General features: G+C 39.4%; 1 protein-coding gene across 3 annotated transcripts in view; it reads left to right on the top strand.

Moving 5' to 3' along the window:
- MAEA (macrophage erythroblast attacher, E3 ubiquitin ligase) overlaps nt 1-23,977 on the top strand; it is a 141,345-nt gene that overhangs the window by 69,637 nt on the left and 47,731 nt on the right. For 2 of the 3 annotated variants that reach the window (XM_078148745.1, XM_020992257.2), the window contains exons 4-5: nt 22,962-23,084; nt 23,792-23,905. In XM_078148745.1, coding sequence (XP_078004871.1) covers nt 22,962-23,084; nt 23,792-23,905 — 237 coding nt within the window. The remainder of the gene's footprint in view (nt 1-22,961; nt 23,085-23,791; nt 23,906-23,977) is intronic. The other variant, XM_020992258.2, reaches the window with a different exon arrangement.

Raw genomic sequence — 23,977 nt, 5'->3', positions numbered from 1 at the left:
ACCAAAGGTCTCTGACCCACAGTTTTCAGAGCATCATAGAAGTGTGTTGGATTGTTGCTATGGGCATAAAACTGAATCTCATCTGCCTTCTTACTGAGCCAAGAATTCTGCATCTCTCTAAGCTTCATTTGCTCTTTGCTTTTGATGGAGTTAAACACTGCCTTCTCAGAGATAGACAAACTGTCCTCCTGGTACATCCTGTGTAGTTCTTGTTTTTTGTTTAGCAGCTTCTGAATTCCCCCATCATTTTTGCCAAACCAATCCTGGTCTGCTACCACAAGCCACAACGAAAGTGGAGGGAGAATTGCTTGACTTTTTTTGTTCAAAGATACTGCACTCAAAGCAGCCCCTTAGGCTAAGATGCACAGAGTGTGGATCAGTTTTCTGCCACTTGTGCTAATTTTGGCCTACCACTTAACACCAAAAGAACAGAGGTTCTCCACCAGCCAGCACCACACTATCCATACATGGAGCCATCAACAACAGCAACAAATGGAGAAATTTTGAATGCTGTGCATATGTTCACTTTCCTGGCAGTATACTTTCCAGGCATTTTCACATAAATGATGAGGCTGCTGCACACATTACCAGAGCTAGCTCAGCATTTGGGAGGCTCCAAAAGAAAGTGTGGGAGGGAAGTATTAGGCTGCATATCAAACTGAAGGTCTACACAGCCATTGTGCTGACTTTGTTGTTTTGTGCGTGTAAAACCTGGACAGTCACCAGAACTGTACTAGAAAACTGAACTGCTTCCATTTGAATTGTCTGAGGAAGATTGTGAAGATTACCTGGCACGTGAAGGTACTAGACACTGAGATTCTCTCTTGAGCTGAACTGCCAAGCATTCAAACTCTGCTGCAGAGAGTGCAGCTCTGATGGGCTGGCCATGGAGCCCAAATGCCAAACATGTGTTTACCTAAAAGACTATTTTGCAGAAAACTCACACAAGGCAACCACTCACATGTAAGTCAGAAGAAGTGGCACAAGGGTACTCTCAAGGTTTCTCTGAAGAATTTTATTTCAGTTGTGAGACATGGGAGACACTGGCACAGGACCACCCAGCATGGCTGTATCAGAAAAGACGCTGTGCTCTGTGAGCAAAGCAGGATTGCAGTAGCACAAAGGAGACATGAGATGTACAATTCTAGAGTCATCTTCATCCCAAATGTCCAAATGGATTATTTGAGCCTAACCTGTGGTAGAGCCTTCTGAGCTCATCTTGGACTGATCAGCCACGGTCAATGTGTCACTTGTCTTCTTCTAGTACAAAGGGTGAAAAACAATGATAATAAAATATGAGCTCTTCTGGCATTTAAAGCCCTTCACGAGATGACTCCAGCCTACCTTTCCAAGATTATTATATATTACTCATCATTCCCCACTCTGTGATGCAACCAAACTTTTTTTTTTCCTTCCCATCTCTGTGCTTTAACAGAGTATGTCCTCCATGTCTGGAATTCCCTTCCTCATCATCTCTGCCTCATGGTTCAGCACTTTCTGGAAGAGGCCTTTCCAGATTGCCCCCAAGCCTGGAATGTTGGACTTGCTTAGCTCTGCCTCTTCCGAACCCTCGTTTTCTCAAAACTCAACTCAGTGTGCCACCTTCTACTTAAGGTCTTTCTTCATTCTCTGCCCTTTGCTGCTGGCTTCCCCACCACCACCTTCTATTTATTTTACATATATCTTTGTGTGTGTGTATGTGTATTTCTCTCCCTTGCAGAATGTAGGCACCCCAAAGGCAGGAACTGTTCTATTTTTATCTTTTTATCTCTAACACTTAGGAAAATACCAGACATGTAATGGGCTCTTAATAAGTGCTCATTGATTGTTTTGATTGAAGAATTGTAAATGGAGGCCAGATGTTTGAGTGATGCTGAGAAGGAATATGTGCCAGTACCTGTGTGTGGTTGAGAAGGAGTGAAGGTATTGATCATGGCAGTTGAAGTTGATGGGTTGATTGGGAGGCCATTTTGTTTGAGAAGACATCAACATGTTTATTAAAGTCCCCTAGTATGAATTGGAGAGGTTTATTGAACCTTTCTTTGCAGCTAGTTGAAGCCTATTCAAAAAGCATAGGAATTCACTTCAAATTAAATTGAAGACCTTTTTTATTCTTTGTATTTCTAACTTGTTTTTTAGGCATTACCCAATTTCATATTTAAATTAAAGTAATGTTTAATGCAATATCTACCTTATTCATCTCTTCAAAAACTAACCTTCACTGATGTGTTTTTATTATTCTCTTACAAGTCTAGTCCAGTCACTATGGAAAATGGATTTGCCTTTTAGTAATGTCATTTAAATGCATGTCTCATTGCTTAATTGTGTTGAAAGCTAGTCTTCTTAATTCAAATACCCTTTCTCTCTTGCAGCTGTTGGGCTTGGTATGGAAAATTAGCAGCAGTTTTATGAGAGAAAATAATTTTTAAAAAGCAAAATTTCTTTTAGAGGCAAACATGTTCTGAAGCAGAAAAAAAATTGTAGATTTTCACAGGTGCAGAGGGATAATCTAGTTATACCTCCCATTTAACTCTTAACAGGTTGTTTTCTTTATCTGGTTCTGTTCAATTTTTTTTTAATTAGCTACAATGAATGTGGTTCATTTATCCAATATCAAGGATTAAAGAATTCTAAACATGTAAATAATCCCTTTGAGCAAAGTGAGCCTTTAATCACCAAACTTTATTTTAACCATTTAGTATGAAAAAAAAAGTATTGGACAATCCTCTGCCTTTCTAGGTAAAATACTTGAAACATGATGAACTCTGATCTTTAAAATTAAATTATTAAACTTTCAGTTAACTATGTTTTACTGTGATATTATAGCATGATACCTTCAGGGTGATGTAGTGCCATTTATCTCTGAACTTAATGGTCCCAGCTATTTCTTTGGAATTTCTTTGTCTGCTTTTAATATTGTTTTTCCACTAGTCAGTTCCCAGTTCTTTACTATGTTCAGTATATCTGCCTGTATTGTCCTTGTCCCCCCTCCCTTTTTAATTTGATTCTAATCTATTATGAATTTAGAATGAAGAATGTACAAATCAGTTATAATTGTGTGTAAAGTAGAAGTAAGTAAATTCTAAGTGAATCCTGTGCTAGTTAAGAATAGGAGCAGGTGCTGCTCCAAAATTATGTGGCATCTATATTGGTTCTTATGGAGCCTCTATTGCTTCCTTTCTGGGTTTTTGGCTAATTTCCAGATAGCTGGGGTTGCAAAATAATTTAATTCTTATGATAATTTGCTTCTTTCTACAAAATATATTGCTTTCATTCATGGAATGTATATAATCCCTACCTTTTGGAATCTTCTCCTTACTTTAAGTTTCAACTCAGACTCCATCTCCTTATCTTCCCACCTCAGATTATCCTAGATCATTTTTTTTCTTCAAACTCTTCTTTTTCCCTGTCACATTCTGCTTTGGGTCATGATTACATGTTTACCTTCTTTTACTAGACTGTCAATTCCTTCTGGACAGAGAGTGTTATTTTTTTCATCTTAGTACAATTTAGTACAATTTTTAAGCACAGAGATCTCCCTGTAATAGGAGCTTACTAAGTAATTATTAAGTTGAATTAAATTGCACTGCATTAACTATAAAGTCTTTTGCACTTGGAATACCTAGTTTTGGTTGTCATATTTCCTTGTGTATTATTTGGGGCAACCCAATCCTTGTTTATCTAGGATGAATAAACTCCAGTCATTTATAACTGGAATGCCCAGGGACTTCCCTCCTTGACTGCCTCAGAAATCTCATACGTTTCACTGCCTTTCTCAGCTTGGGCTAATGGGCCTGTCAGACCCACAGTGACATAAGACTTTCATGGCTCTTGGGATAATTGCAATTAAAAAGTTGCTCCTCACCAGCTATTTAGAAAATTGGGCTTAATTTATCCTGGTCCCACCTTCTCTTAAAAATGCATTTGTAAGACAGGGAAACTTTAGAATTCAGCAGACATATGTAAAGTGTCTCCTGTGTGTACAGAGCAGTGCAGGGCTCGGTTAGTCCTGTGAAAATAAAAAGTTTTAGATAAGTCACTGGATCTGTCCTCGTGGAGTTGTCTAATAAATGGATAAGACAAAAATATAATAGATGCATTCCCTTTGACTGTCAGCCTTGGGGTTTTCTGATGGACAGTCTTATGTTAAGATTAAAGGAGGAAATCTTTTTAAAGTCTTGGGGGGGTCATCTGTTCTAGTGAATTTGGGGGTCTTGGATATTTGGGTTCAGGTTATTTAGGGTTTTTCAGCATATAAAAATAGAAAATAATGCTCTCTGAATTGTGCTTATTTTAAATCCAGCTTCTGTACATTCTAAATATAGCTAAGATAAGCAGGGGATGTTGTTACCTTGTTTTACAAATGAAATTGAAGCTAAGAATGGTGAAGGAACCTGCCCAAGGTCACCCAGTTAGTAAGTGGCTTGAGGCATGAGTTGAATTCAGGTCTTCCTGACATCCGTGTCTGGCCACCTTGATGATTTCATAAGTTTATGATGAAATCTGAAGAGTGGGAACAGTGAAGTAGTGCTGGGGCCTCTCTAAAATAATGCTCCAGGTAGACAGGGTAACCAGTCAGGAGAATGAGACTCTCAAATGTGGCCATGGTGGCAACTGAGGAGGAGGTGGTGCATTCTGGAGAGCCAGGTTGCAAGTGGTCCCTGAGAGCAGAACCAGGAGAAGTGGGTGGAAGTCAGAGATGTTAGTTCAGGCTGTGCTCAAGTGGAATGGGCTTCCAGGAGAGATGGCATGTTCCCTTTCCTTTGGAGAGCCTCAAACAGATACCAGACAACCACTTACTGGTTTCATTATAGAGGGAATCCTTCTGTTATTTGAGTTGGACTCAGCAGCCACTGAAATTCCTTCCACCCCTCAAATTCAGGGAAATCATTCTACTCCTCTTTTGAAAACTAGTTGTATTTGCTGTTGTTACTCTGGCCATTTCTGTTACAGCTAGTGGTTTGGTTATGCTTTGTTTGTTTTAAGCAAATTGTAAAGGGTCAGGCTTGACCCCATTTCAGTGATGCCATCCTTTCTGGACAGTCTAATCAGTCAGTAAACATTATTAAGCATTTATCCATGTGTCAGGCATTGTGCTAAGGACAAGGTAAAAGACAGTCCCTGCTCTTAAGTAGTTTGCAATCTAATGAGGAATCAGCATGCAGATAATTGTAAGAACAAGCTATGTGCAGGATGTTTGAAGTAGTCAGCAGAGGCAAGGCACTAGAATTAAAAGAGATCACAAAGGTCTTCCTGTAGAAGGTGGGGTTTTAGCTGGGATTTGAAGGAAGCCACAAGGCAGAAATGAGGAGAGAGAAGTATTCCATGCGTAGGGGACAGCCAGAGAAGATGCCCAGAGGAGGAAGATGGAGTGTCTTGTTGGAAGAGCAGCAAGAAGGCCATTGTCATAGAAGAACATGTGTTGGGGGGGGAGGGGGTTGATGTAAAGTGTAAAGACTAGAGGGAGGTGAGGACAGATTGTGTATGAAGGGCTTTGAATGACAGGATTTTATATTTGATCCTAGAGGTGATAGGGAGCCACTGGAATTTGAATGGGGATGTGGCATGGTCAGATAGTGGAAGATAGATCAGTTTTTAAGGGAAAAGTCTTGATATAAGGACACCTACCAGAAGGCTACTGTAACAGTCCAGGCATGAAGTGATGAGGGCCAGAACCAGAGTGATGGCAGAATCAGAGAACAGAAGGGGGTGAATAAAAGATATCACAAAGACAGAATTGACAAGATCTAAATAATAGGAAAAACATTATTTCCTCATGGGTAGGGTAGGCCGAGCTAATATCAAAAATGACAATTCTGCCTAAATTAATTTACTTATTCAGTGCTGTACCAATTAAACTACCAAAAAAGTTATTTTATAGAGCTAGAAAAAATAATAAGATTCATTTGGAATAACAAAAGACCCAGAATATCAAGGGAACTAATGAAAAGAAATGCAGGGGAAGATGGCCTAGCTGTTCCAGATCTTGAATTGTATTATAAAGCAACAATCATCAAAACTACATGGTACTGGCTAAGAAATAGAGTGGTGGATCAGTGGAACAGGTTAGATATGCAAGGCATAGTAGTCAATGACTATAGTAATCTACTATTTGAATAAATCCGAAGATCCCAGCTTCTGGGAGAAGAATACGCTACTTGACAAAAACTGCTGGGAAAACTGGAAAAGAGTGCAACAGAAAGTAGGCATAGACCAAAATCTCACACCATATACCAAAATAAAGTCAAAATGGGTTCAGGATTTAGATATAAAGGCTGATACTATAAGCAAACTGGGAGAGCAAGGAATAGTTCACCTATCAGATTTATGGAGAACAGAAGAATTCATGACCAAATAGGAGATAGAGAACATTACAAAATACAAAATGGATAATTTTGATTACATTAAGTTGAAAAGTTTTTCCACAAACAAAGCCAATGCAACCAAGATTAGAAGGAAAGTAGAAAACTGGGAAAGAATTTTTACAACCAGTGTCTCTGAGGGGCCTTATTTCTAAAATAGAGAATTAAGTCAAATTTATAAGAATACAAGTCATTTCCCACTTGATAAATGGTCAAAGGATATGAACAAGCAATTCTCAGATGAAGAAATTAAAGCCATCTATAGTCATATGAAAAATGCTCTAAATCGCTATTGATTAGAGAAATGTAAATCAGAACAACTCTGAGGTACCACATCACACCTATCAGATTGGCCAACATGACAAAACAGGAAAATGATAAATGTTGGAGAAGATGTGGGAAAATTTGAACACTAATGCATTGTTGGTAGAGTTGTGAAATGATCTAGCCATTTTTGGAGAGCAGTTTGAAACTATGCTCAAAGGGATATAAAAATGTACATACCCTTTGACCCAGCAATACCACTACTAGGACTGTATCCCAAAGAGATAATAACAGTGGGAAAAGGACCCACATGTACAAAACTGTTTATAGCAGCTCTTTTTGTGGTGGCAGAGAATTGGAAAATGAGGGAATGCCCATCAACTGGGGAATGGCTGAACAAGTTGTGGTATATGAATGTAATGGAATACTATTGTATTGTAAGAAATGATGAACAGGTGGACTTCAGAAAAACCTGGAAAGACTTGCATGAACTGAGTGAAATGAGCAGAACCAGGAGAATGTTGTACACAGTGACAGTCACATTGTGTGATGACTAACATTGATAGACTTAGTCCTTCTCAGCAATGCAAGGATCTAAGGCATCGCCAAAGGTCTCATGATGGAAAATGTTATCCACATCCAAGGAAAGAACTATGGAGTCTGAATGCAGATCAAAGCATGCTATTTGCTACTTTTCCTTCTGTTTTGTTCTGTCGTCTTTTTCTTGTGGTTCCTCCTGTTGGTTCTAATTCTTACTTACAAATCACTAATGTGAAAATATGTTTAATAGGAATGTATATGTATAGCCTATATCAGATTTGCACGCTGTCTTGGGGAGGGAGGGGGAGAAAAATTTAAATCTCAAAAGCTTATGGAAGTGATTGTTGATAAATTAATTTTAAAAAAAAGACTTGGCAACAGATTGAAAATGAAGGGCTAGAGTGAGTGAAGAGTCAAGGATGGCACCTATGTTGCAAGCCTGGGTGACTGGGAAATTTTTATTAGGCAATAGTGGAACTAACCCTGCTCCCTGAACATGCCCTACACTCTCCTTCCTCCATACAGCTAAGACTTGGCTTGGAATGTTGTATTCTTCTGTCCTCCCTATTCTTTGAAAAACAGCTCAAAGGCTACCTTATCCACCAGTCTATCCCTCATCCCCTAGTTGGTAGCAGCTTCACATTTTCTTCAAACCCCTCCACATCTGGGAGGATATGGATTTATCAACTAATCCTGTGTATTATAATTGTGTTGGTATAGAATGGGAACTCCTCAACAGCACTGAACTCTCCCCTGAACTGTATCCTCCTTCCCCTCTTCCCTTGCACTTGACTGGAAAGTTTTTAAAATAATGGTTTAACAAAGGTTCACTGAATGGTTAATAGTATTTCTAAATTCTCTTTTGTCCTTTCCTTCTCCCTGCCCCGCTCCCCCACAGCAAACTTTGGGTATGGAACATTTTTTTAAAAAATTATTTATTTATTTTTAGTTCTCAGCATTCACTTCCATAAGATTTTGAGTTTTAAATTTTCTCCACCTCCCCAAGATGATGTGCAATCTGATATAGGCTCTACTTATGCATTCATATTAGGCATATTAGTCATGATGTAAAGAAGAATTAGAACTGATGGGAAGAACCACAAGAATAAAGCAATAAAAAAGAACAACAAAAGAAAAGGAGAGCAAACGGTATGCTTCTATCTGCATTCTGACTCAATAGTTCTTTCTCTGGAAGTGGATAGCATTTTCCATCGTGAATCTTTTGGAGTTGTATTAGATCCTTGCATGGCTGAGAAGAGCCAAGTCTATCAAAGTCAGTCATCGCACAGTGTGGCTGTTACTGTGTATAACATTCTCCTGTTCTGCTCATTTAACTCAGCATCAGTTCATGTAAGTCTTTCCAGGTTTTTCTGAAGTCCATCTGCTCATTATTTCTTATAGCATAATAGTATTCTATTACATTCATATACCACAACTTGTTCAGCCATTCCCCAGTTGATGGGCATCCTCTCAATTTCCAATTCTTTGCCACCACAAAAAAGAGCTGCTATAAACAGTTTTGTACATGTGGGTCCTTTTCCCACTGTTATTATCTCTTTGGGATACAGTCCTAGTAGTGATATTGCTGGGTTAAGGGGTATGCATAATTTTATAGCCCTTTGGTCACAATTCCAAATTGCTCTCCAGAATGGTTGGATCATTTCACAACTCCACCAACAATGCATTAGTGTTCCAATTTTCCCACGTCTTCTCCAACATTGATCATTTTCCTGTTTTGTCATGTTGGCCAATCTGATAGGTGTGATGTAGTACCGCAGAGTCATTTTGATTTGCATTTCTCTAATTAGTAGTAATTTAGAGCATTAAAAATTTTTGGGAAAACAAAACAATATATCTCACTGACTTTCATAATACCTGAATTTAATAAAGTTAAGCACACAAATGCAGGAGATTGCTCAGATTCTCTAGTGGTGTACTAAGTTTTCTTATAGCTAATATTGTTTAAGAAAATGTTTTTTTTTTCTGGTACTTTTTTGTTATACAACATTTTTTTCTACTGGATTTCGTATAATAAGATTTGATCTGTATTTTGACACCTTTAATTGAGACCTAAGGAAATTCGAGGCAGTTTAAAATCTCTGATAGTAATCTCGTGCTCCTCGAAGGAAACAGAGCCTCCATTTGTGGTCGGGCTTAATTAATTACTAGCTATAAAAAATGCTACAGGGAGAGATGAACCAGCAGCTTTTTCTTCTTTTTTTGCTTGGTCCCCCTATGCCATCAAGACCATTTTTCTCTTGTGCTGCAGCTAGAGGTTTAAGGCACAGTGGTTTTAGATGATCCTTCCAATGGGATTTAGCTGTTGTTACAAAGGTGGCCACTAATCTAGTGTCTTACCAAGCCTTATAAGCCAATTCGTTTATTATTCCATGGATTTCTACTTGCTACTTAGTGAATTCTATATAATTTTTCAATGTTCACTTGTTAAATATACATTCTCTAAGGGAAAAAAAGTGACATTGATAATAGCTGGGTGTTAGTGGCATTTTTGATCAAATACCCTTGAAATCATAATTCAATAACCACAAACCTACATCTTTTTTTATTATTAATACATTATGAAATCATCACATTTCTTTTCAGCTTATGTGTTTATCATGCCAAAAATAAAAAAATATCGAAAAATTAGCCAACCCAACGTACAAATTAAATCATCCTATTAATTTATACTAAATATTTAAATCAATAAATAAGAGTCTTATTTAATGAAATAATTGATGATATCAGGAAGTAAAAGTATTTGATTTACAAAATGCTGAGTGGTCCAAAAAAGAATTTGGGTTACCTGGATATTAATGAACTTTTTTCATCAAGGAAAAAAAAATGCAGCAAACAGCACTGGTGATTGGTTGTGTTTTTAGCCAACAGTATCTGCCTTTGGTGAAGTCATCTCTTCCTAGAGTCTGCTATTCTTTTGAAGCAAGAGAAGAGAAGGCAGCCCATAAGGAATTATTTGCAGGAAAAACCTGTCTCTTCCCACAGAAAAGGATAGTCTTCCAGTATCCTTAAGAAACTGCCCTGAAGAACTTGCTTATGTGGTAAAACAAGTCAGAATAGTTTAGAAAGAAATAGCTTCCTGCTATTTTGAATCCTTATATCAGCAGCACTACTTGCCTAAGACCTGGTATGGTAATTTTTACGTGATATAGTAATTTTTTTTAAAGTATATTGAATCAAATTAGGAAGCATGGTGTGGTGGAGTCAAACGAGTCGGAATTGGAGTCGGAAAACCTAGGTCCAAATCCTAACTTTGACACTGACAGTGTGACCAATCTTGGACAAGTTGCTTAGACTCTCCGAGCTTGTTCCTCATCTGCAAGGTGGGGATAATGTCTAGGGTACTTGATTCACAGGTAGGCATTAGGCTTAAATGAATATAATGTATATAAAGCACTTCACAAGCCATTAAACTGGCATTTATATGGGCATTATTAATAATAATGAAATTGAGACCACTGCTCGTCAGCCTTCCTTTCCATCCAAAGGAAAAAAGAAAATCTCTAGATGGCACTTGAGGCAACAGAAACTAAGATTTCAATTGTCTTGGTGTTTTCAGCTGTTCTCTTTAAACAGCTGAAATACCATCTTTTGCTCTGACAGCATCTTTGTTCATTCTGGAGCTATTCTGAATATCTGTCATATTCAGCATATTTCAATTGTATGGCTTACAGTACCCTGCTTTAGAAAATACATACACTTTAAATTTGGTGGAACAAGTTCATTTTTATGTTAATACAAACATTCTTAGCACTGGATTATTGTGTTTGCAGTACATTGAATTGTGCAGTTCCCCACTGAGTGTTTTTTTCCCCCTCTAAGTATGAGTTGTCACAGCATGACACATTTATGCAGCTCAGAATAATCTCTGAGGATGCCAGTTCAAAATGGATTCAGTTCATCTTAGTTTGAAAACACCTTTCTGAGTCTTTTCACTACAAGTGTATGAAGAAATCCTTTAATAACCTGCTCCTGTGTGTCTTGAAAAGTTGTATATTCGGTCACATTTTGACTTTGTCTCTGAATATGGAAAGCTCAGAGTGAATTACCATATGAAGCTGTATAAGCACTGTTAAATGTTTGCCCCCAGGCAAGCTAATGTTAGGTTGGATTTGTGGGAGGCTTTCCCACTTCCAGTGGGGTGTATATTGTCACTCAAGGCAATAGAATTTTAATGTTGTGTCACTGGATCCTTCTCTGGAGACTACTGAATGGAATGTGGCTGATTATAGCCTTGTTGGGGCCCTAGTGTCCTCCTGCTTCCAGGTGGACAGTTTCTAAATGTGCTGAAGAATAAAGAGGAAAGTCACTGGGGTTCATCTGTTAATGCCAAATTATTGCAATAGTCACCTTGCTTTTCCTTGTCTCCCTTTGTTAAATTCAAGCTAGTTCTCATTCGGTGTCAGAGCTATTTGTCATATTGAAACATTCAGGCTGCAAGGTAGCCTTCCCTTCTAGAGAAAATGGGAAGTAAATGCCACGCAAGCGATATAAAAAGTACTGGCCTTCACCCTCAAAGAGGACATTTTTAAAGAAGGTGACATCTATTGATGGTTCCAGGGAAAAGAACTCTGGCCCTGGAATCCAAGCCCACCTTTGCTATGTAAACCTATGTAACCTTGGTTAAGTCCCTTCACCTCCCTGGAGTATTGGTGTCTTCTCTGTAAAGTGAAGGGGTTAGATTGGATGGCATATGGGTTCCCTTCAGCTCAAGACCTATGATTCTAACTAAGGGCTGATAGAACAAAGACAGTAAGAGATTTTTCCATCCATGGACTTCAGAAATCATTTTGCGTGTATGTACATTAATAGCTTACTCTGGGTGAATGGTATCCAGTCATATGTTGTCAGAGGATTCTTAACCATTATAATAATCCCAATAAAAATAACTACTCCCATATCCGTAGTGCTTTATGGTTTGTAAAGTGTTCCTTCACAACTACCATGTGAGTTAAGTTAACACAGATATTATTATTATTCCCATTTTACAGATGAGGAAACTGAAACTCTGATACTTAATTGGCTCACTAGCAACCACCCAAGCAGTGAGTGTCCAAGGCAGACCTCAGATCCATGCCTCCTGTTTATAGCCAACTTCTAACCTGCTTTATGTTACAGGAAAAAATCAGTGAGAGTCACCAAGGGCAGTTTAATAATAATGTCATCTTATTTCCTAATTTGGATGTTCTGTTTAGTATCTGGTGAAGTCAGGTAAGGTCTACAGACAATTGAGGGCCCACTGTAAATGTTGGGTCATGTTCAAGGTACTACAAAGAATAACTTATATAACATTTAGTTTACAAAGCACATTTTCTGGGAACTTGAATTGATTGGTGAGGCAAGATGTACACAAAGAATTAAGAATGAGGCTCTAAATCACAGTGGATGCTGCAGACTGAGGAGCTCTCCTTCAGTCTGGCATGACCTGGAATCATGGGTGGTCACGTGGATCGTCAGTGTGAGAACAGGGATTCAGACCCTGCTCTGCCAGCTCTGCTCTAGGATCTGGCCTTCTACACATGACAGAGGCAGAGCATTGTAATAGATAGAATGCTGGACTTGGAGTCAGGAAGATCTGAGGTTCAAATCCTGACCCTCGTACTTACTAGCTATGTGACCATGGGCAAGTCACCTAACCACTCTAGGCTTCAATATGTCCACATGTGTAACAGAGGCACTAGATTCAGTGACCTCTAAAGCTTCTTCCAGCTCTAAACCTATGATCCTGTGTCAAAGATTGCTTTAAATTTTCTTTGTATACACCCTGTGGTGCCTAGAACAGTACCAAGCACAATAGTAGGTATTCAGTGAGTATTTATTGGATGGATGAATAGCACAGAGCCAATCAAGACTTTTCGGATACTGAAACCTAGTCCAGGGATCCTTAGTTATACAGAAATTTCATTCTTCACCATACACGTAATTGTTATAACGATTTTATCGGTTTTTGGGGCATCAGCTTAATATAAGGGACTGTGTTCAGTGAGGTGAGAGATGCCAAGAAATGTCACACTTTATAGAGTTTACCATCTTGGTGGGGACAAAATGAACAAAACCATGCTTTGCCCTGAATTATTAATGATTCTGAGTACCAAATGTTTGATAGCAGCAGTGGCAAGCCAAGTCATCCAGCAGAGGCAGGGTCATGGGGCTGGAATGTTGAGGAAAGCCCTCCCAGAAGCCTGTGTGAAATACAGGCTCCTAAAGATGGGTAGACTGAGAGAAACAAAAATGAGAGGTGGAAATTTCCAGGGGATGATGACATGAGCAAAAAAGGCTGGGAGAAGAGCCCAGAGCATGTTGTAGGTACCTAGGGGAAGTAGGCTAGAAAGGAGATTAGGGCCACAGAGTAGAGAATGTTCAACTTCAGACAAAGGATTTTGGACTTTTTTTCCATCTGTAGTCGGTGGGGAGTCCTTGAACATTTTTGAGTGAGGGAATGACGTGATCAAAACAGCATTTTAGGAAGATTAATTTGGTGATAATGAGCAGGATGGATTTAAGGGGGAGCAACTAGAGGTAAAGACACTAGTTAGGAGACCATTGTAACAATCTGGAAGGGAGATGACAAAGCCCTGGACAGGATTTGTAGCAGTAAGAATGAAAAAAACCTGCAAAAGATACAATGGAAGACAACTCGGCATCACCCTCAATTCCTCACTCTCTCATCCTCTACATTCAGTCTGTTGCCAAGTCTTGTCAATTCTGTCTTTATAACATTTCTCTTCTATGCCCCCTCCTCTCCTCTGACACTGCCACTACCCTGGTGCAGGCCCCCGTCACCACGCTCTTAGACTGTTGGTCTTTCTTCCCCAATCCAATACATCCTCCACACTGCTATCAACATACCTTCCTAAACCGTAGGTCTGGCTGTGTCACCACCCTACTCAGTGAATTCCAGTGGCTCCCTATCACCTCCAGGATCAAAAATAAAATCTTCTGTTTGACATCCATTTTCATACACCTTACTCCTTTCCGCATACCTGGTCATTCACGGATACCAGCTTCCTTGCTATTCCTTGCACAAGACATTCCACCTCCGGACTGTGTGCATTTTCATTGGCTGTCCCCCATGCCTCTAATTCTCTTTCATCTCCAGCTTCTGGCCTCCCTGACTTCCTTCAGTTGGTCAGCAAGCATTAATTAAATGTTTGTTTTGTGCCAGGAATTGTCAACAGGCAAGCATAACTCCACAAAACTCAGGTGAAAACATGCATGTGGAACCCACAGAGTTCACAATCCATACAGAAGTTGGCATATTTACTACAGAAGGACAAAGGAAGGAAGGAGGAGAAGATAGAAATCTCCACCTAAAGAGGTGTGGCATGGGGGGAGGTTGGTAAAAGTGGGAAAAGGACAAAGCCCCTCCCAAAGAGAAGGAGCAAGGTGATGGCAGGAGCCACAAAAGCCACACTCTTTTCCCTTGGGAACTGCTAAATTATGAATATAGGTTGGTCTGCTTATCTCTAAGGGTTCCAGCTGCACAGGCAATTTCTCAGCCTAGTACAGACTGCATGGCATCTGTCTTGATTCCCAGGGACACATAGGGAGCCCAGCTTGGGATGCAAGTAACACACTAGGTCAGCTGTGGGGAGTAGGGGTAAGCTTGATATATTCAGGGCCTTTTGCATACTCTGGGTCCAGTGTTTCTAGAAAACATGGCAACTGCAGAAGACACGTTCAAGGAACCTTTTAGCTGAATACAGACACAAGTAGAAAAAAAGATAGTGCCTGTCCTCAAAGAGCTTCTATCCTAACGGGGGCAGGACATGGTTGAGAAAGTCCAGAGTGTGGCCTTAAAAAGAATGAGACATGGTTGCCCGGGATGCCTTCCTTAAATGGACGTTATGGAAGGAGCCATCCAGTCAGAAGGAGAGGCCATAGCTTGCTGAAGTGAGGGTGAAGAGTTGGGACATTGTCAAAGAAGTCCAGAGTGCAGCCTGGAGAATCGTAGCTAAAATCCCACCTTCTCCAAAAAGTCTTGTCCAATCCCCCTTCATGCTAGTGCCTTCCCTCTGAGATTATTTTGAGTTTATCCTCTCTATATTTTGCACATACATAGTTGTTTTCATGTTGTCTCCTCCATTGAACTGCGAGCTCCTTGAAAGCAGAGCCTGTTTTTTGCTTTCTTTGTGTCTCTACCACTTTAGCCTGGTTCCTTGAATATAGTAGATGCTTAATCAATAAATACTTGTTGACTGACTTGCTGACTTTAGCATTCAGCAAGTGTTTGTAGGGTTGATTTGATTTGGTAGCCTTTTAGATGTAGACAGCATGAAAGAGGGAAGTTGGTACTATTCATTTCAAATTGAAATAGGCAACTCTTTAAGGGGAGATAAGAAAATTTGGGGTTTTCACCTGACAGTGTTGCATATAAGTGAAACGTTCCAGCACATAAGTGAAATGATCCAGCATACAGTTGAAGGATTTTAAACTTTGAAATTGATATAATGTTATCGAATTGTGTACAGTTTTGTAGAATATATGAACTCTGAGTGAAAGAATGTTCAGACCTGTAATAGTAAATGTTGACATTCACTGGCAAAGCATAATTATTGCATCCTACTGCTACTAAAAATTCACAAATGAAGGGCAGCAAGGTGGCTCAGTGGATAGATCACAGGCCCTGGAGTCAAGAGGACCTAAGTTCAAATCCAGCCTCACACACATAACACTCACTAGCTGTGTGACTCTGGGCAAGTCACTTAACCCCAATTGCCTCACCAAAAAAAAAAAAAATTCACAAGTAGTAATGCATAAGATCTCCTAGCAGAAGCTTTGTGGACCAGGCATAGACTCAAAGTGAAGACTTAGGAGGAAGGACACAGAGAGACCAGCTTTGGGGATCATCAAGGCAGCTGTTGAATGAGGTCTTGAGTAATAAGAATTCAATCTCAGTGTTTATAGAGTACACATATCTATTGCGTGACTAATAGTAGTCAATGTTATACAGAAGCATAAGACAAATGGTCCCTGTCTATAATCAGTCAGTCAATCAAGTAAACATTTCCTAAGGACAGCTAGGTGGCACAGTGGTTAGAGTGCCAGGCCTGAAATCAGAAAGACTTAAGTTCAAATCCAGCCTCAGACACTTACTAGCTACATGGACCCCAGGCTAGACAGTTGGAGCAGGAAATGGCAAACCATTCCTGTATCTTTTTCAAGAAAATCCCACTGGGGAAACAAAAGGAAGAAAAGACAGTCCGTGCCCTCAAGGAGCTCACAATCTAGTGGGGGAGATACAAACAAGCTTTATGCAGAATGAATAGGAACTAATTATCAGAGGAAAAGCACTGTAATTAAGAGGGGTTGGGGAAAACTTCCTGTAGATGGTGAGATTTTAGTCGGGACTTAAAGGAAGCCAAGGAAGTCAGTAGATGGAGTGGAGAGAGCATCCCAAGCATGGCGGGGGTCAGCCAGAACAAATGTTGGTGGCCAAGAGATGGAGTGTCTTCTTTGTGGAGTAGCTAGGAGTCCATTGCCACTGGACCGTCATGATGCAGTGTAAGGATAAGAAGATTGGCAAGGTAAGAGGAGATTAGGTTATGAAGAGCTTTGAATGTCAAGTAGCATTTTGTATTTCATCTCAGAGGTGATAGGGAGCCACTGGAGTTTATTGAGTTGGGGGTGGAAATTCACATGGTTGGACCTGCATGTTAGGAAGATTCTTTTGTTAGTTGAATGGATTGGAGGGGGAAGAGACTTGAGGTAGGCAGACCCAGCCGCAGGCTATTGCAATAATCCAGGCATTGAGTGACAAGGGCTAGCATTCGAGTGGTCTCAGTACAAGAAGGGAGAAAGAGGGGTGTTCTAGAGATATGGCAAAGGTAAAATCAACAGGCCAGGCTTGGCAAGGGAACTTACGTGTTGGGCTGTATGAATTATAGCTACTGGACATTAATGAGAACAATATAAATTCATAATTGTGTGGATGTGTGCAGAAAAATAATACATTTTGTAGTATGAATGACTGGAGAAGAGGTGAACGTTGGATTTGTAGATAACAATACAACATGTAAGTAGTACCAAACTTGGAGGAATTATAACCCCACATAACAGTAACTGCCCAGCCTGTCCCAAGACCAGCCATTTTCTTAACTTTGTCCTTAGCAAGCTTTTAACTAAGTAACAGTAATACATTTCCAATTTTACCTTGGTTAGTAGAGTTCAGCAGCCAGGTTGGCATTGCAAGTAATTTTTTATGAATGTATTTTCTCTAGTACTGGGCATTCTTGATCTTTTTTGTGTGTGTCATGGCACCTTTGGCAGTCAGAAGCCTATGTACTCTTTCTCTGTTTATCTTTTTTTTTTAAGGCAGTAGGGGTTAAGTGACTTGCTCAGGGTCACACAGCTAGTAAGTGTCAAGTGTTTGGTCTGAGACCGGATTTGAACTCACATACTCCTGACTTCAGGGCCGGTGCTGTATCCACTGTGCCACCTAACTGCCCCTTGTACTCTTTCTCAAAATAATTTTTTAAATGCATACAATAAAATGCATAAGATTACAAGAGAAACCAATTACATTAAAATACGGCTACCAAAATATTTTTGAAATTAGTTCACAGGCCCCAGATTAAGAATCCTGGCTCTAATGCATGGTACCTATATCTAATTGGATAGACAGCTATAAGAATAATAGCCATGTCAGGGAAGCCATCCTGCTTGGTATCCCATCCCTGGCCTTGTAAATAAAACACCAGCACGTTTTCTCCCATCCTTTATCTCCTGCTTATTCAAATGGCAGCATACCACAGGGTTTCTCATGAATCCTAACCAGCAATGTGAAGTATTACAAATGTCTGGCAAGATTTTAAACTGTGACATTCAAGTCAAAGGAAACTATATTTTAATAATGACAAGAATGCAGAGCAAAAGTCTCAGCCAAAAATTATGTTCTCAGTCTTTTTATTCTATAACCAGATCCTTCCCTATTCCCTCCAAGTTCTACTCCCTCTATGCCCCACCTCTTCAAATAAGGTTTTCTATAACTTTATTTACCTATTTCACTCTTTTCATAGATTGAATTGGTCTTCAACAGCATTTTTAACCTCTAAATTGGAACTAGGTAGAGAGAAGGAGAAATGATGATTGAGAAGTACTGGCAGAGTGGAGACTGGGGGGAGGGGGTCAGGTAATACCTGGGATCATAGGAGCTTCAGATTTAGAGCTAGTCTAACTCTAGACTTAATTAGAGTTAGTATTATTTAGCCTAACCCTCATTTTGCAAGTGAGGAAATTGAAGCCCAGAGACATTTGTAAGTGCCTTGATCAGACAAGTAGCAAATGAGCTAGGATTTGAATTCCTGTCCTCTGGTAAGAAATCCTGTATTCTTTCTGCAGTCCAACACCATGTTAGGAAGACTGTGGCTGCTGCCTCCCAGAAGGTCTTGATTCTCCATTTTAAGAAATATCCATGCTCTTTTCCACATGAAACTCTCTCATGTAAACAAGGCTTACATTTACTGGCCTTATTTGCCCTTTGGGCAAGAAGGATCCAGTGGAAACTCATTTCAGTGCCCAAAGACTGAAATTCTTGAAAGGCACCATTTCTATGTGTTCCTTTTTGGAAAACAACAAAGATAATGGAATAATATTCTATGTGCACTTAAAATTGTTTCTTTAGTAATCACAGAATCTAGGTTGTTAAGGAGAATTCTTTTAAAAGACTAATTTATTGGATTTGTTATATGTGTCATTATTCCCAAAGAAAATATTTGCATTCTAGGCTATTAAAAAGCATTTATTGAGCATCTACTGACTCATCAAAATGAGAAATTCATGAATATAATTCTTTGAGCTAAGAGTTCCCATTTATTATCTTTGTAGTTACAGTGCCAAAGATGGTATGTGGTAGGTACTGAATCAATATTCCTTAAATTTTTATTATTTATTCAGAAACAGAAGTCATCAATTATCCAACCTCCTACTAAGAGAGAGGATTGTTCAGGCCATGGCAAAATTTCATAATTAGAGGTTAAATTAATACAGCAAAGCATTGGACAGGGAGTTAAGAGCTGCCGAATCTAGAGGAAATAAATGGTGAATTGAAGAGCGTGCTGAGTACTGAGGCCAAAGACTCTGAATTAAACAGCTTCTCAGAAGTTTGCTCTGTGTCATGGATTGGTCACTTCAACCCTAATTGCGCTCTTCTATCAAAGTTCATACTTGCACTATTCATTTCACAGGGTAAATGTGAGGAAAGTGAGGGCATTGAAGGAAGTGATATGTAAGGCCCCTCCCACCCCTGAATATTGTGAAACAATGAAGTGGGGAAAAAATGATTCATTGTCAAGCATGAATATACTTAACTGCTACCTGGTTTTTTGTTTTTGTTTTTTGTTTTTAATTTTTTTAATATAAATTTATTTATTTTTAGTTTTCAACATTTACTTCCATAAGATTTTGAGTTCCAAATTTTCACCCCATCTTGCTCCTCCCCCACCCCAAGATAGTATGCATTCTGAATACCCCTTCCCCTAGTCTGCCCTCTCTTCTATCTCTCCCCCACCTCTCATCCCCTTCCCCTTCTGTTTTCCTCTAGGACAGCGTTTCATATTTCCCAGTTGCATGTGAAAACATTTTTTTTAAAGCATGTGTTTTTAAAACTTTGGGTTCCAAATTTTCTCCCTCCCTCCCCACCCACCCTCATTGAACAGGCAAGCAACTCAATTTAAGTTATACATGTGCAGTTAGGCAAAACACTTCCATAGTAGACATGTTGTGACAAACTAACTCTATTTCCCTTAATCCTATCCTGCACCTCCCATTTATTCTATTCTTTCTTTTGACCCTGTCCCTCTTCAGAAGTATTTGCTTCTGATTACCCCCTTTCCCCATCTGCCCTCCTCTCTATTATCCCCCTACTCTCTTGTCCCCTTCTCCCCTATTTTCCTGTAGGGTAAGACAGATTTCCATACCCAATTGAATGTGTATGTTATTCCCTCCTTAAGCCAAATCCTATGAGAATAAGATTTGCTCATTCCCTCTCATTTTCCCCTATTTCCCCTCCACTGTAAGAGCCTTTTCTTTTCCGTGTTTTTGTGAGATAATTTACCCCATTCTACCTCTAGTATAATCCTCTCTCATCCCTTAATTTTATTCACCAGATATGGCCCCTTAATCTTCAATTTACCCTGTGCCCTCTATCTATCTATCTACCTATGAATGTATATATATATGTGTGTGTGTATATCTATATCTATATATATATATCTATATATACATATATAGATATATATATATATTTAAAATTTTTTCCCCCTCCAACTACCCTAATATTGACAAAAGTCTCATGAGTTATAAATGTCATCTTTCCACGCAGGAATGTAAACAGTTCAACCTTAATAAGTCTCTTATGATTTCTCTTTCCTGTTTACCTCTTCACATTCCACTTGAGTCTTGTATTTGAAAGTCAAATTTTCTATTGAGCTCTGGTCTTTTCATCAAGAATGCTTGAAAGCCCTCTATTTCACTGAATGACCATTTTTCCCCCTGAAAGATTATACTCGGTTTTGCCATGTAGGTGATTCTTGGTTGTAATCCTATCTCCTTTGCCCTCCAGAATATTATATTCCATGCCCTGCAGTCCTTTAATGTAGAAGCTGCTAAATCTTGTGTTATCCTGATTGTGTTTCCACAATACTTGAATTGTTTCTTTCTGGCAGCTTGTAATATTTTCTCCTTGACCTGGGAATTCTGGAATTTGGCTACTATATTCCTAGGAGTTTTCTTTTGGGAATCTCTTTCAGGAGGAGATCTGTGGATTCTTTCGATTTCTATTTTGCCCTCTGGTTCTAGAATATCAGAGCAGTTTTCCTTGAAAGGTGATGTCTAGGCTCTTTTTTTGATCATGGCTTTCAGATAGTCCAATAATTTTCAGATTCTCTCTCCTGGATCTATTTTCCAGGTCAGTTGTTTTTCCAGTGAGATATTTCACATTGTCTTCTATTTTTTCATTCTGTTGGATTTGTTTTACAGTGTCTTGATTTCTCATAAACTCACTAGCTTCCAATTGCTCTATTCTAATTTTTAAGGAAGTATTTTCTTCAGTAATCTTTTGGACTTCCTTTTTCATTTGGTCAGTGTTTTCTTTTTAGGGCATTCTTCTCCTCATTGGCTTTTTGGACCTCTTTTGCCACTTGGGTTAGGCTATTTTTTAAGGTGTCATTTTTTTCAGTATTTTTTTGGGTCTCCTTTAGCAAGCTGTTGACTTGTTTTTCATGATTTTCTTGCATCACTCTCATTTCTCTTCCCAGTTTTTCATCTACTTCTCTTACTTGCTTCTCAGAATCCCTTTTGAGCCCTTTGAAGGCCTGGAACTGGTTCATATTCTTCTTGGAGGCTTTGGATGTAGGAGCCTTGACTTTGTTGTCTTCTTCTGGTTGTATGTTTTAATCTTCTTTGTCACCAAAGTAAGATAATATAGTCTGACTCTTTTTGCGCTGGTTGCTCATGATCCCAGCCAGTTACTTGAGTTTTAAACTCTTTGTTCAGATAAGAGTCTTGGGGCAACTAGGTGGTGCAGTGGATAGAGCACTGGCTGTGGATTCAGGAGGATCTGAGTTCAAATGTGGCTTTAGACACATAACACTTACTAGCTGTGTTTCCCTGGGCAAGTCACTTAACCCCATTGCCTAATCAGAAAAAAAATTAAAATAAATAAGCCAAGAGTCTGCTTCCAATGTGGAGAATGTACTGTCCCAAGCTTTGGGGGTTTATACAGCTGTTTTCAGAGATACTTGTAGAAACCTGTAAATTTCAGTTCTTGCAAGGTGGTATGATAAGGGGCGAGGTGTTTACTCCTTTCCTGGACTGTGCTCTGGTCTATTAGTGACCACAAGCACTCCTTTCTGTCCTGGAACTGTGAGGAAGTTTTCTCTCCACAGCCACTGCAAGCTTCACCACACCAGCGCTCTTCCTTGCCCCACGACCACCGCCCAGAACTGTGACCCAGATCCAAGCATGGGCAAGAGATTCCTGACTCAGCACTGGCAGAGAGATCCCTGCAATCCCCCTCTGATCAGTCACTCAATTCCCTGTCAGTCTGTGGGCTGGAAGCTCAGGACACAGCCACCACCCAGGCGCCCATTTTCTGCGCTCTGGAACTGGCTCTGAGACCTAGCTCTTCTCTCGCTGCAGAAACAGACTTTTCCCACTGACCTTCCAAGTTGTCTTTGGCATTCATGGGTTGAGAAGTCTGGAAACCACCACAGCTGCCCTCGATTCAGTCCCCTGAGGCCTGCTCCAGGTTCACTGCAGCCTGTGCCCCCATGCCACACTGCACTCCTCTCCCTGCCTGGCGCGATACACCTCTCCGATCAATTATCCAGATTGTCTTGGGCTGGAAATTTGCTTCACTCTGTCTTTTTGTGGGTTCTGCTGCTTTAGAATTTGTTTAGAGCCGTTTTTTATAGGTATTTGGAGGGGTTTGGGGGAGAGCTCAAGCAAGTCATTGCTTTCACTGCACCATCTTGGCTCTGCTACCTGTTTTTTTAAACAGAAGGCAATACACGATCTTAAATGTATTTAAAACATTAATGTAACAGATTCATGACTCTAAAAATAATTTTCCGCATCAAACTATTCAGTTCATTGTAAAAGAAAAATGTTTGTTACTACCTAGGGAAGACTGTTTATTAGGAGATCTAACTGTAAATTAATGGACTCCATTTAATGTTCTCAACTTCATCTTGGTTTTCTTCTTCCTTCTGGGTGTGTTGTGGTTTTTGTTTTTTCTCTTACTATTTTAATGAAAATCTTTTCTTTCTTTCTGTTAAGGACTTGGTGAACATTGAGATGTTCTTGACAGCCAAAGAAGTGGAAGAATCTTTGGAAAGACAGGAGACCATGACTTGTTTGGCTTGGTGTCATGATAACAAATCAAGACTCAGGAAGATGAAGGTATGGTGATCTCTTACAGATCTTCTGTTGGCTTAAATGATACCCTTAGCTCCTATATGTTGTGAACTTAGAGGAGGGTTACAATATTTATGTATTGTTTTCTTTTTTTGGCAGATAATCAAATGACATGAAAACTTTATCCCTCCCTTTACCAAAGCTTGACTAAATCTCAAGAGCACTGTTTCTTCTAGGAGCATGAGGCGTTGTATAGAGTGTTTTTTATTATGTTGCAAACGTGCTGTATGGTGTGTAAATAAGGCAGACTTTCAAAACACATACGGAAAAATGGTATTCTGAGCACTCAAGTTATACATAGCATCTTTCTGTGGCTTTTGAGTAGTCTTAAATATTAGAAAATGGACTTAAAATATAATTGTCAAGCAAGAATACCAATTCTATAGCCTGGTAGTAGTGAAATTATGCTTTCTCCAGACCAATAGCTGAAGATAAAGAACCGTGATACACTTGTCATTTACAATTAAACTCTAATATTTAAACTTGCTTTTTAAAATACGTTGTCATTCTAGGGCTTGCAGAAATCTGTTTTTAACTGACATTAACCGAAATCCCTGCCTTCCTTGGAAAGGTTTTGTTCTTTGTTTTTTAAACTAAGCGCTTCTTTAACCTCCCCTCCTCCCCCCAATATTGTCTGAGCATTGTCTGAGTGCACTTATGACAAGGAAAGAGTGACATTCTCTGTCACTCAGGGCCGTCAAAACGAGAGCGAAACGAAGACGGGACGCAAAAGTAAATCGGCCAGTGATTCCCCTAGAGAGAATGATGATCTTGTTATGGAAACCCTAAAAGGAAAACCAGAATTGGTATGTAAATACTGTCGCATCCTTCTACAGTTTAAAGAAAAGAAAAAAGAAACCCTTGTGTCATGTTAGTAT

The sequence above is a fragment of the Phascolarctos cinereus genome, unplaced genomic scaffold (genome assembly GCF_003287225.1).
Source record: "Phascolarctos cinereus isolate Bilbo 61053 unplaced genomic scaffold, phaCin_HiC Scaffold_9;HRSCAF=440, whole genome shotgun sequence".
Classification (NCBI taxonomy): Eukaryota; Metazoa; Chordata; class Mammalia; order Diprotodontia; family Phascolarctidae; genus Phascolarctos; species Phascolarctos cinereus.
The sequence above is the reverse complement of the archived record's forward strand: the minus strand, read 5'-3'. Positions and strand labels throughout refer to the sequence as shown.